The 12,949-nt window shown below is 38.2% G+C and overlaps 1 protein-coding gene across 1 annotated transcript; it reads right to left on the bottom strand.

Moving 5' to 3' along the window:
* Nucleotides 1-1,170: 1,170 nt before the first annotated feature.
* On the bottom strand, nucleotides 1,171-12,394 carry LOC141591803 (DExH-box ATP-dependent RNA helicase DExH8-like). The gene is made up of 14 exons (XM_074412281.1): nucleotides 11,974-12,394; nucleotides 10,248-10,425; nucleotides 9,466-9,639; nucleotides 8,844-8,991; nucleotides 7,148-7,471; nucleotides 5,601-5,747; nucleotides 5,336-5,516; nucleotides 4,368-4,648; nucleotides 4,152-4,274; nucleotides 3,900-4,044; nucleotides 3,567-3,823; nucleotides 3,312-3,485; nucleotides 2,275-2,799; nucleotides 1,171-1,643 (listed from the first exon to the last, which is right to left on the bottom strand). The coding sequence occupies exons 1-14, from the start codon at nucleotides 12,137-12,139 to the stop codon at nucleotides 1,416-1,418; spliced, it is 3,051 nt and encodes a 1,016-aa protein (XP_074268382.1). The 5' UTR covers nucleotides 12,140-12,394; the 3' UTR covers nucleotides 1,171-1,415.
* Nucleotides 12,395-12,949: the final 555 nt, after the last annotated feature.

Raw genomic sequence — 12,949 nt, 5'->3', positions numbered from 1 at the left:
TTGCCGGGGGCTATAGACTCGAAACTTACGTTGATTAATGTGTTCTCTTCATTAAATAAAAAATAAAATAAAAAATATACCAGCTGATGAAGGGGGGGGGGGGGGGAATCTGAAGGCTGCTTTTCTGGTAAAATTGATGCAGGGTTAATGTAATCAGCAGGAAAATCTGGTCACCTAAATAGAATCTAGCATCCTCAAATCTTGCTTCATTTTGGGACCTGCAATGGGGTTTTCCGCTCTAAGAACGGGTTCTTTCTGACTATCCCTATGTGGCTGTGTTTGGGTCTCCGCCAACAGATCACGATAAGAAACAAGAGCAGAATGTATTCTCACTAATAGCAAATTCTGAATGATTTCGCAACCAGAGCATGATCACACATTGAACCATATTAGGAGCCTCTCGGGAAAACAAAGCAAACAAAAACAAAACAAAATGCAGAACTTTGATATCAATCTTACTAATCTACATCTACGACAGTACCCCAATAGCGCTGGGGTTTTCGCAGATGACGGGGTAGAAGGGGTCTGATATACATAGCTTTATGCATTCACCCATGAGTTGACAACACATTACCGACGATGAATAGTTTGTCTTTTGTTCTATGGGAAATGAAACAACAATCTTCCTGATCAAGCATAAGAAATTTATGGGAGTCGACGAAACAATCATCGTCACAAAATGGGGACCAAATGAAAATACTTGATACGAACTTGCTTCAACATCACAGCTTAAAGTCCTTTTCAATGTCTTAGTAACTTGACCTATGCAAAGAAACGGGTCGCTATCTGAATTTGTAAAATGTATTCTTTTCATATTTGAATGGATCTTTTCTTGCTTGGCTAATCAAAGAAGAATCAATTAGAACAGTTCAATTACATATGATATTATGTTGGACGAATGAATAGTGAACAGAAAGCACATTTCTCCGAAATGTCGGCAAAAATCACTACATCAACAGCATTAAGATAATAACTCCAAATGTGTAGGGCCCTACAACTTGAAAAGCCTACTGAACCCGGGTTATCTCCCATCACCCGATTCACTACCAGACCCATCGAACCCAAGTCCAACCCCATAGAGAGAATATCCGACAAGCATGGACATTAGTGATCAATTAGTAGGGTTAGGATGAAGCGAAATACAATAATGCAGAAAACAAATCACAATCATAATCCAAAGAACAATGTCAAACTAGCATAATTCTCCAACTCCCCAGAGACGTTCTACACAGTACTTGTTCTGTTACAAAAAAAAAAAAAGCGACGCAAAAATGATCATTAAAATTTTCAGCCTGGTGTTTGTGTGTCACCAAGGCCAAAAACATGAAGAGCCCGATACATAGCAAGCTTGCATATATCACACAGCTAGGTTGAAGTTTCAGAAACATATGTACCTCAAAAGGGATTAAGCTAGTCTACTTACTGGTTACTAGTTGCTGTGTAGATGATCCTGAAAGTGCCGGAGCAAATTCCCCAACGAACTGATTAGTAGGAATATGAAGACTGAAAACATATGAAATGGGAGTGGATACTACTCCAGGCTTCTTTGTATTGACAAAATCTGGCACTGCTCCGAAGGTTGACTCGTCGAATGGGAATGACTTCATAAGAAAAAAGAGGCAATCTTGTGCCAACTTCTCTACCTGAGGCCAACCATGATTAATATGTCAAAGACCTCTGTGTAAAAATGAGTACTCGATTTAACAGTAAGAAGCTTTTAAATACAGTGTACATCAATCAATTGCCAACCATTAATGACTACAAGGTCTACGACACATTACCCAAGTGCAGTAGAGCCTAAAAGATTCCGGCAAATAGTGAAGCAAGAGCAAGTCGGATGTGAGGGACCTTACCCCTTAGTTAACAAGTAAAAGTAAAATCCAGAGGGCGCAAATGAATAACGCGTGTAATATTGCATGGAATGACTACTACTTCACGGTAAAAGAACCGCAACCATTCAGCAAGTCATTTTGCTTTACTCCTGAATCGTTGGCTCCATTGAAAATAAAGATAACCAGCCATTGAAATCTCCAATCACTAAGGATTACTCCATATAAGTTAGACTACAGAACGAAAGAATGATAGATATGGTGGAGAAACCGCATCAACAATAATATACAATAAACCACTATGCAATATATAAGAGATCGGCTAGCTGTCACAAAACACTTAAGAAGCATCATGGAAACTTGGAAATTGGAATGAAACATTATTGGAAAAGTCAAACGGATGAGAGAACGTCAAATGATAGATTTCAGTGGGAAACAATTATACCTGAAGATGTGAGAACCTGATGTTGTTCATTACAAGGATCAAATGCACGCCAATCAATCGATCAGCCAATATACGTGCAGCGAAATGCTCAAAGAAGTTTTGCACCAAACGCTTTTGCTTTTCTGAAGTTTCGTCTCCGTCAAATCTTGGAAACCAAAAGACACACTTTACTTCACTCCAAGGAATAGGATTCTCAACAGATTTATAAGTGACAACCTCCAATGGATGACAAATCTCCCAGAGAACTTTAACACCAGACAGAGATGTGTCATATATACAGCTTTCAGAAAGAGAAGTTGTGCATATAATCTTTGACGGATCATAATGTTGAGAAAAAGCCATTGAAAAATGTAAATCCACATCATCCAACAGCAGCAGAGACCCCCTAGAAGATATGGGGAATAGTTTAGTGAGCTCTTTGCCATCAACGTCTTCATTTTCAGGAACACATAAACTTGGTTGAGAGGACACAACTTGTGAAGTAAGATCATGAGCAAAAGCGCACGAATCACCATTCCGACAACCCTTCGTATCAAATCATCAGCTATTAGTCTACCAACAAGAGAAATAAACCACAATACAAATGTCTCTAGAGTGAGAATCATGAACAAAGGAAGGACAACAAGTCTACTCTTTGACTCTTGAGCACATGTGCAAATATTCATTTTCTTAGTTCGGAAGATAACATTGGACATGGTAGTGTACATTGCAGCAGTTTCCAAAAGGGAGAGAATCAATCAATAGTTTCATCTACTGATCTACTAGTTTGATTTATTTACAGTTCACTGAATCATAGATGTATGAGTTGATGAGAGTTCAAAAAACAGACAGTTACTTGTGATGGAGGATGATAAGAGACAGTGCAAATTAGGCTTATTTTAATGCGAAAGAAGAATTATTGTAGCCGTTTTATAATACACAAAATACAATATCAAAAACAATACCGCAAACACATAACTTTGATGAGCATTGCTTTAATCAATAATTATCACCCGAAAAAGAGCAATACACAATCAAAAGTATACGCAGATGAATACCTGAAAAGTGGCAAAGAATTTGCAAACAGGCCTGCTGGTTTGCAGTGAATGAGAATATAGGCAATCATCACCCCTTCTACAGTACCCTTGAAAATAGTACACACATGTAGGGGCTTCCCCATAGGCATGCTGATTAGTGTCCTCAATCAAGCCTTCTTCATGCTGAACTCGGATCTGGAATGCAGAAACTCCAACGAAGTGAGATAGTATATAAATCAAGCAAGAGAAGAATCAAGCATTGATTATACTGTATACCTCTTTGATAACAGTAGTAAACTTCTCTGCCATCTTCTGAATCCTAAAGTGATGAGAAGACACATATGGCACAGCAAGGCATTTTTTTGATTCATTTTGCTCATCTTCTACAAGGAGAGCAGCCGTTTCATTATTTGGCCGACATTCTACCACACATATATGTTTAAATTCACAAGGATCATAATAGGATGGTAATCCAGAAGATGCGCCAAGAAATTTAGGGCGATAGCGATGCACCGAACATAAAATGTCATTATCTGAAAAAGGAAAATCACATGTCAAACACTTGCCAACAGAAAAGGTACAACAATCTGAATAATCATAGCAACTTACAGATTTCAGAGATTTGATGCATGGAAGACTGCAGTACGTTATGCATAGTGCACCATTCTTCTTCAATTTTAAGAAGCAAACCTTGTGGAACCTTCACATCCTCAACACTCAGAAGCTGTTTCAAACATTGAAGACGAATCTTGTCCTTCACAGTTCACACAGAAATAATGTTAGTGAGCATGATTAACTTTCTACAAATACAAATAGATAGCTCCGTGCAAAGAGCTTTGCAAGAGAAACGTAACACCACACCTTAAACACACGTTGCCAAAATTGATAAGCACATAGATTTGCCAAGAAAACCAGTTCCTTTTTACCCATCTGGGGAGAATTTTCCCCTTCTGTAGTGTAGTATGAGTCTGTATATTCCATGAACTGCAGATCATAACAACCATTTACCAAGAGAGACACAAGCAGCTATTACATCAATTTAAAATCAGGGACTTAGACATGCTGCATAAGACGTACCAGATTTTCCTCACCAAAGGGACGAATAATAGGTTGCGGCTGCATATCCATCAAGATGCCAAGTAAAATGCCCTCCCGTAACATTCCAGCGTCGGCAAATTTGAGTATCAGCAAGGATGCATCGAAGGACAAGGAGAAACTGGCAAGTAGTCGTCCATAAAAGGTAGGCTCATATCGACCCCTAGGAAGTGTTTTCTCAAGAGCCTTTATGTGCTCAAGTAAGTTTAATGCATCCTCTACAGTTTCGACATCTGGTGCGTCCAAGGCCTTCTGTAACAAAACTGACACAAAACAAAAACATATGGAGTTAATCTTACTCAAGCAGTCAAGCTGTAGGTGACTGAGTATTTGCTATTTTGTCGTGTGAGTTGGTAAAGTTTGAGTCAACCAACACAAAAAAATATATTAAAAAAAAAAAGTTCTAGCTTCCACGAAAATCATCTTTATCAACACATGTTAATACCGTAATTACAATATGCCACAAGGGAACAAAAATTCAAAAACATAGAAACAAGAGAAACAGAGATGAGCATGATATCACCAAAATATATGATAGTCTCCCCGTCCCGATCAATAGTTATCAATTGCTTTTGGCACAAAGACCATAGGAAGACAAACAGGTAATTTTGGACTACACAAAACACAATGACTTCCCTTGCACATAGAAGATGGCCCACAAAAAACCTACCAAAAATAGACGTAGATAACTTCTCACTGGGACGAGGAGTATTAATTACTCCATATCAGAAAGACCACGACATGCACGCTACTCTAGATAGAGATGCAAGCAATCCTTCATAAATAATCCACAATTATCTGATAAATCAACCAGCAGTTAAAAGACCCCAACATGTCAGTGTCATCCAATAACGATCCTACGTACAACAAAGAAAACTAGCTCTGATAGGCATCAATTACAATATGCAAGGGAGAACCCATAGAAGAAAAGTAGAACTTCGGTACGATACCTTTTGGATCATTAATCAACTTTGACTCAGCACAGCAGATAAGAAGCACCTGTAGTCTGAGTGATAACTTGAGTATTGCAGGAGACTCGAAAGGAGGCAGCTTATCGAAAAACGACCGTGTAACCAACCTATAAACCTGGCCATCACACGTTCGACCAGTTCTACCTCTACGCTGGTCAGCCTACAACACAATTTCCTCCAGAACTTAGAATTTTAATGCCAAAAAAAAACACTTATGCAAATCCCATAATTTTCAGCCAAATACCTGTGATTTAGAAACCCAGACAAGGTCAGCAGTATCCCTTTTCCGATTCCCGTCCCAATATACTTGTAAAGATCGACAGGTATCAATAACATAGGCAACTTCTGGGATTGTTACTGATGATTCTGCAATATTAGTCGCTAATATAACCTACAGAAATTATTTGAAGTGTAAGCAAACAAGCAAAGATCAAGAGCAGCTAACTTTCACAATAAGCATACTTAACATACACAGAACAGTCATTCTGGCTAATCCTGCTCTCATGGAAGAGAGAAAAGTGATCCCCATTATATGAACGGAAAGTTGGAAACAGCCTCTCTACTTGCTAGGAGTCAGACTTACATCAAGACTTTGCCAATCCTGCTCTCATGGAAGAGAGAAAAGTGATCCCCTTTTAAAAACTATGCAGAGGCATAGAGCTGAACTTTTCAATTTTGTCAGACTCACACCAATATCACAAAGAAGTTAGTTGTGAGCCAAAAGAGCACGAGGACATAGCACGACAAACTTTTTAGAAAACATTGCTCCTCAGCATTCTCCAGATAATTTGAATTAAATGTAAATATACCGTGTATGGAACACTTCGTATTACAAAAGGCTGAGTGCATCCCCCCTACAGCACCGTAAATGGATGCCTCTGAAGCATTGCGGTGATATTGTTGTAAGACATATCTTTTCCCTAGAATGGTTGGAGTTCAAAGTAATATTCAGGTCTATGTGATTCATTGTCTTTACAGCCCTAACCCGGGAAAATTAAAATGTGCCACATGGCCTTGCTTACTCAAGTGAAAGGTAATAGAGTTTCAATTGTTGACCAAAATAATATTAAAATCATAGTCAGAACTTGATAATCATCTATCAAAACACTAAGTAGGAGGCCTTGGAGCACATCTACCTTGTTATAAAGACAAGAACATCCACAAGTGTCACCATGACTCACCAATTGAAACTATTACCATTGAATTGTTGCTAAATTGAATTGTTGCTGCACTAGTCGATATCTTTGTTTTTACTTAACCAAAATCCTACAATGCTGAAAACTCCATAATCAAGCTTTGGGACAATAAAAACTCTTTTGAGCCATGAGGACAATTAACTCGTGTTAAGTGTATGTTTATCGGAAAAAACAAACTTACGCCCTTTTCTTTAATCTGGTGTTGAGTGTATGTTTATCGGAAAAAACAAACTTACACCCTTCTCTTTAAACATTAAATCTTTCTCTCTTGTTTTTTTATTTAGTTGAGCAACAAAGGTAGTTGCAGTCCTTGCAGATACAGATAACTCAGGGCGACGTTGATGCACACTAAAGACGATTTTACGAGTTTGACACATTTATCAATTTATTATTAGCACTGCAAGTAAAAATGAGATCCAGTTGCACCTTAAAAAGCTCTGTACACTTTACTCTGTACCTATCAGTTATCGCAGCACACAGCCATTGAAACGCCTTAAATGTACACTTTGTGTTAGCTGATCTTGAGTTAGCAACCATTACCGCAAACTTCAGAAAATTTTGAAAAAAAACATAGATAAAGTAAACTAGCATGCACCTTACGGTGTGACTTTGATATCTTCATAGCCATCAGAGCTTGCTCTGTGTCCACACTGCTGTGCAAAATATGGACCTTGAAACATGAGCTGAACGGCTTTAGTAAGAACCATTGTTGCTCTAGTGAATAGTATGTTGGAAGGAAAACCAAAATGCTTTTTTCAATATCCGCCTCATTCTTATGCAGGTACAAGACAAGTTCGTGTATAAGCTTGTGCACATCAAGCTTGATATCAGCCTTGGCCATGGTTGGGACTGTGCCACAACAGTATTTCAAGGACAGTGAATCTGAAGTATCTGAATGCTCACCGAGAAGTTCAACAACCTGGAGAAACAGAGTCAAAAAAACGAATTTCTGAAGGGAAATGATAGCTAGGACCTATCTTTTCTAGGTATTAGCAGCTGGCAAGGACAATCAGCAAATACAAAAATATTTTGTTTTGGCTACAAAAAAAAAATAGATTCAACAGAGAGAGTAAGTGAACTACAACAAAAATATATTATGCAATGTACAAACACATCTCCAAAACCTCTTCAGAAGACAATTACTACCATGCCTACCAACCAATAACCAGACTAAAACAAAGTATTTGTCCCCTCCCCTAGGACACTGGCAAATCTGCGAGCGGGAGAACCTCATTTCCAGGCCACGTTTAATTCCATCCCTGCCCTCTTAGATAAAAAAGGCAGCGAGTGAATTGGCTAAACAAGATCATGCACACCAACACATTTGTATGCAGGAAAGACTCGTTTTCAGCCTAGGTTTCCTTGATATCTGATATTAGGTCTAGCCTACCTTAGGCATACCAATTTAATTTGATTGCATAGTGCAGTCAATCTCCCACCTGAGTTTCTCTTCAGTCTCCTCTAAATGGAGGTGGTGCTATTTATATTGCTGGTTTCCACATTAATTTATATCGTAGTCCAAATTTTCTTTCACTTCTTGCATCTACTTATCAGTTATCACTTTGCTCCTTCCATCAAGGAGTCAGGTAACATAACACTAGATACCTTAAAGTGAATCCACTAGCTATTTGTTTAGAAAATCAATAAGAAAATTATTTTTGAAGAAATAAAATCGTCATGAATGTCCCTTCACCTTCATGTAAACTTGGTTTCCCAAGCTAGGCTCTTAGGTCTTGAGTGAGTTGAGTCAACAAACAGATAAAAAGCTCTAAAATAAGTTCGCTAAGTCGCGAAGTCATACATCCAGCCATGAATCAAATTAACCATCAGGGGGAAAGGGCCTGGCTAGAGAGCAGCTTTGATGATGTAAGAACATCAACGACTAAAGAATAGAGGCTAGTGAGTAGTGACAATGCAATTTGAGCAACCCTTTTTCTACACCAAAGGATGACAAAATGCATATGCAGCATCTTCAATTAGAGGGGAAAGACTAAAAAAAAAATCATAGGGGAAAGGAGGGAGATATCTATACTAAGGGACTGCTGCTGGCCTGCTCGCTAAACGACTAACTTCAAGCACCTTCAAGCACGTTTTTGTTCACCCTCAGCAGAATTGTCAAAAGAAAGGGAGGTTAGTTAACAAACTTCTGCATATGTTCCTGAACAACTTAGAAGGCTATGCGCACAAATACAATAGGACAATTCCATGATAATAGAAACCACACCGTGCAGAACGTAAACAAACAAATTTGGCTCCGCTGACAAGCAATAAAACATTCAAGAACACATAACCTGGTCAAGGTAGAGGACTCTCCGCTGAAAATTTGTAAGCTGGTTGGAACTTGGGATTGCAAGGACTTCCACTCTTTCATCCCTGCCAAGATCCTTAAAGTAATCCCGATATCTAGAAATATCTGCTGTTGCAGACATCAATACCAGCCTGCCAAGTCACAAATCCATCAGACAACCATCACAAAGCCAATCCTATATAAGCAGAGTAAGGCGTGAAAAGGCCCAGGAAAGCATTAGGGAAGGCCACAAAGCAATCATAAAATATAAAATTCAGTGCAGCCGTTTAGTTTTTAGTTCTAGTTCCTTCAAAAGCTCTGTTTCACTTTGAAATAACGCTAATAGTAGTCAATAGGAATATAAGCTGATATGAATCAATAGCAAGCACACTGAGCAGAAACAGTGCACTCCTCTACGCTAGTTAGCATTGATTGCAATTTGCAACATCGAGCTCCTACAAAAGCTCAAACAATGCTAAACATAGCAATGGGTAAGAATGATCAAAAATAGACAGCACAGTGATCCAGGGACAAGCAGAAGTCGCGGTTAGATTTAAGAGCTAGGTGTGCTAAAAGGAGAATAGCAAAGCTGGAACAATATAAGTTTTCAAAAATTTAAAAAGAACCTGATGTCCTTGTTTTTCAGCAGAAACTGTTTAATGCAGACAAGAACAAGATCAGATTCTACAGATCTCTCGTGAACTTCATCCAAAATGATAGCCTTGTACTTGAGGGCATTCATCCCTTTCTCTCGCATTTCTTCAAGCAGAACACCGGCAGTTTTAAAAGCAATCTTTGAGCTGCAATGAAATAGAGATATATCATGAAATGGTGTCCTTCCAGAATCAACCGTGTAACTAGAGAAAACAACCCTGTTAAGTATACCAGTGATACATGATTTCAGCTTGTAACCGACATAACATGCACAACCTCCTTACAGATGTGGACTCAAGTTACACGACATACAATGTCCAAAGAACCCAAACCAGACAAGTTGCATAAAAGATCACGCATGATCGTTTGAGAGCATATTATGTATATGGGTGTCGCATTTAGGGTGTCTTTTTGTAAATGGCTGTCACCCCCATCATGTCTTTTTGTAGAGGGGCACCACCACTTTGTACGTGGGTGTCACCTCCTTGGTGTCCCTCAATTAATACGTAGTATTATGTTATATCAAAAAAAAAGATCAGGTCAACTTTGGCCATCTTTAGAAGATCTTTCTCCTATATCCATTAATGGTGGATTCCGATGATTACAGAAGTGTAATAATTGGAAATTATTACAAGCAGTTTTGACATACAAAACTAAATTGGTAGGTGAGACACTTCATTCTTAAGAAATACAGCTCCAAGATATTCAAGGATTCAAAAAGCAAAAGTCACACATCATGTGTGAGAAATAACACCTGGGTGATAGGACCTTAGAGTGGCCAATGTGGTATCCAACCTCCTCCCCAACTTCACACTGAAGTGCTTTTGCAACCATCCTAGCAACTGCTACAACCGCAAATCTTCGAGGTTGGGTGCAGACAACAGGGACCATATTCGCCTCGCGCAAGAAAAGCGGAACTTGTGAGCTTTTCCCTTCAAATTCCCGAAAATAACACATCAGAGCCGGTATACAAATATGTTACTTTTAATATAATAAAATGAGTGGTAACTCTGGCAAGCATAGGAAAAATTAGTCAGCCGCAATAGTATAAGCCTCCAAATGTTGCGTAGACTCTAATTCCATGCATATTCCTTCCATGAACAAAGATGACAAATCTATACTATTATACTCTCCAATTCTGTCATTTTTTCCCTCAAGTGTCAACTCTTAAGTAATTTTCTCTTTAAAATAAGAAGTTACGTATTTGAAGGAAAAATCACCAAGAAACATTTGGGATATATAAGGTGATGACACCGATAGGAGAGAGGAAGCCTTCAAAGTTTCAAACATTGCCACATTCAAAATAATTTTTGAAATATGTGTTCCTTAGTCATCATCCAAACAAACTACAGTCTCATAGCATGACAATTAGAACAAAGATTTCCTATCGAAGGACAAGAAATTAAAAATTGAAAAAAACACTTATAAATTAAAAAGAAAAATATCATAATTACGTCGCCTGCCTCAAGTCGCCAGAGAGCAGAGACAATGCAACTTTTCGATCAACCACAATGTCATTCTCACGGAATCTCACCACACACTCCCAAAGGAAAATATATACATCCTTTAATGTTTAACAATAAAATTCATAATTACACATCAATAATAAAAGGCAAACGCAGAAAATATTCTTGAAGCAACACAACATTTACTAGAAATACCAATCGCAATAAGTAATTCAGTACTTGTACTTTCATTATCGCCAAATCCAGTAGTTGATTATAAACATAAACATCACCAAATTTGTCAGGTTTCTAAAACTAAAAAAGCAACACATGAACATGTGAATTAAACAGAACAGCAAGAGTTATAACTCAAAATAGCAAAATCACATTCCCTACGCTTTCAAAACCAGCAATAATTCGGTTTATCATTCAAAAACACTAAAGAAACTGAAATTATCAAACAGCAACAAACTAACAATTACAATGCCATCAATCAACATCTTTAACTTAAAACAGCAATCTCACATTCCCGGCGCCTTCAAACCAGCAATGATTTGATTCATCATATAAATAACGCAAAAGAAACTCAATTATCAGAACAGCAACAATTAACAATTATATCACCATAACATCAACATTTTCAATCAAATCGCTTTCTCGACACCTTTACAGCCAGGAATGATTCGGTTTATCACTCGAAAAATTGTCAAACAGCAACAAACTAACTTCTTCTTAAATTAAAATAGCAAAATCACATTCGCGACGCCTTGAAAACCAGCAATAATCGGTTTATCGTTCGAAAAACTTGAGTAAAACTTCAATTACTCAAAACATCAACAAACTAACAATTATATCGCCGTAAAATCAACATTAAGAACTTAACATAAACATCGTTGCTTAAATTACTCAAGTAAGCACTACACAGTACCGTACAGTACACACAAAAGCGAACAACGCAAAGAATAAACCACCTTTAAAATCACTAAAAGACAAAAGTAGAGAGAGAAAAAGTAAAAAATTGAGTGAGAATTATACCGCAACCGGTTTCGCCGACGATAAGAGTAACACGATTCTCCATAATTTTCTCGACGATTTTCTCTCTCATCGCCATTATCGGCAGAGAAGCGAAATTCAACGCCGTGAACGGCGACAAACCAGAGGAAGATGACGGCGGAGACGACGAAGACTGCGGCGGCGCCATTGAAGGTCCGGCGAGGTGATTAGAGCGAAAACAGTACGACGAAGGCGAAAATGGTGGAAACCGCTTTCTGAGTGGTTTTTTCTAAGACTTTTGTTGGACTTTGCTCCTCAAGTTTCCAGTGAAGTGCTAAACAGTAACACTACACTCTTTTGCTTTTCCTTTTCCTTTTTATTCTCGCGCCTATGGAAAATTAGTTTTAGGTTCGGTCATTTGGCTTGAAATCGAACGTGATTTTGTTAATTATTCAACTAGTATACATTTCATGCTAGCAAGGTATTTTTTAAAAATTGGTTTATAAGGAGCATTCTCATTAAAATTATGAGTTTTTTGTCAGAAACTACCTTATATTTAGGGATATTTGTAAAAATACTACCTTACAATATTTTTTTTGTTTTCGACTACCTTTGGTTTCTTTATTTTTTGTCTGTTCCGGGTGTAATTCCGGAGCAGGATTTGTTACCACGTAAGCTTGGTGAATGATGTCTTTGCTCGTCTCTTCCTCTCGGTCTCTCCTGTAAAGATGAACAAACTGAGGGCTCGGCTTGGTACCGAGCGTACTCACTCCGACGCTCAAGTCAGTAAACTTAAAGAGATTAAGTTGTGTGTTACTTGGCAAAGTGTATTGTAGAGAGATAAAGGAGTTTATACCAGATTAATAGTGAGTTTATGGATGAATTGTGGATCGTTTTCTCAATGAAGATTGAGGAGTATTTATAGACTTTCACCTTTTGTCACGTAGTGGCCAAGTGGCTAGCAGGTGGAAAGACTGTTCTACCCTCGACCGAGGGACCCATGGCAGCCTACCGGCTG

Source organism: Silene latifolia, chromosome 7, assembly GCF_048544455.1.
Source record: "Silene latifolia isolate original U9 population chromosome 7, ASM4854445v1, whole genome shotgun sequence".
In the NCBI taxonomy this organism is placed as follows: Eukaryota; Viridiplantae; Streptophyta; class Magnoliopsida; order Caryophyllales; family Caryophyllaceae; genus Silene; species Silene latifolia.
The sequence above is the reverse complement of the archived record's forward strand: the minus strand, read 5'-3'. Positions and strand labels throughout refer to the sequence as shown.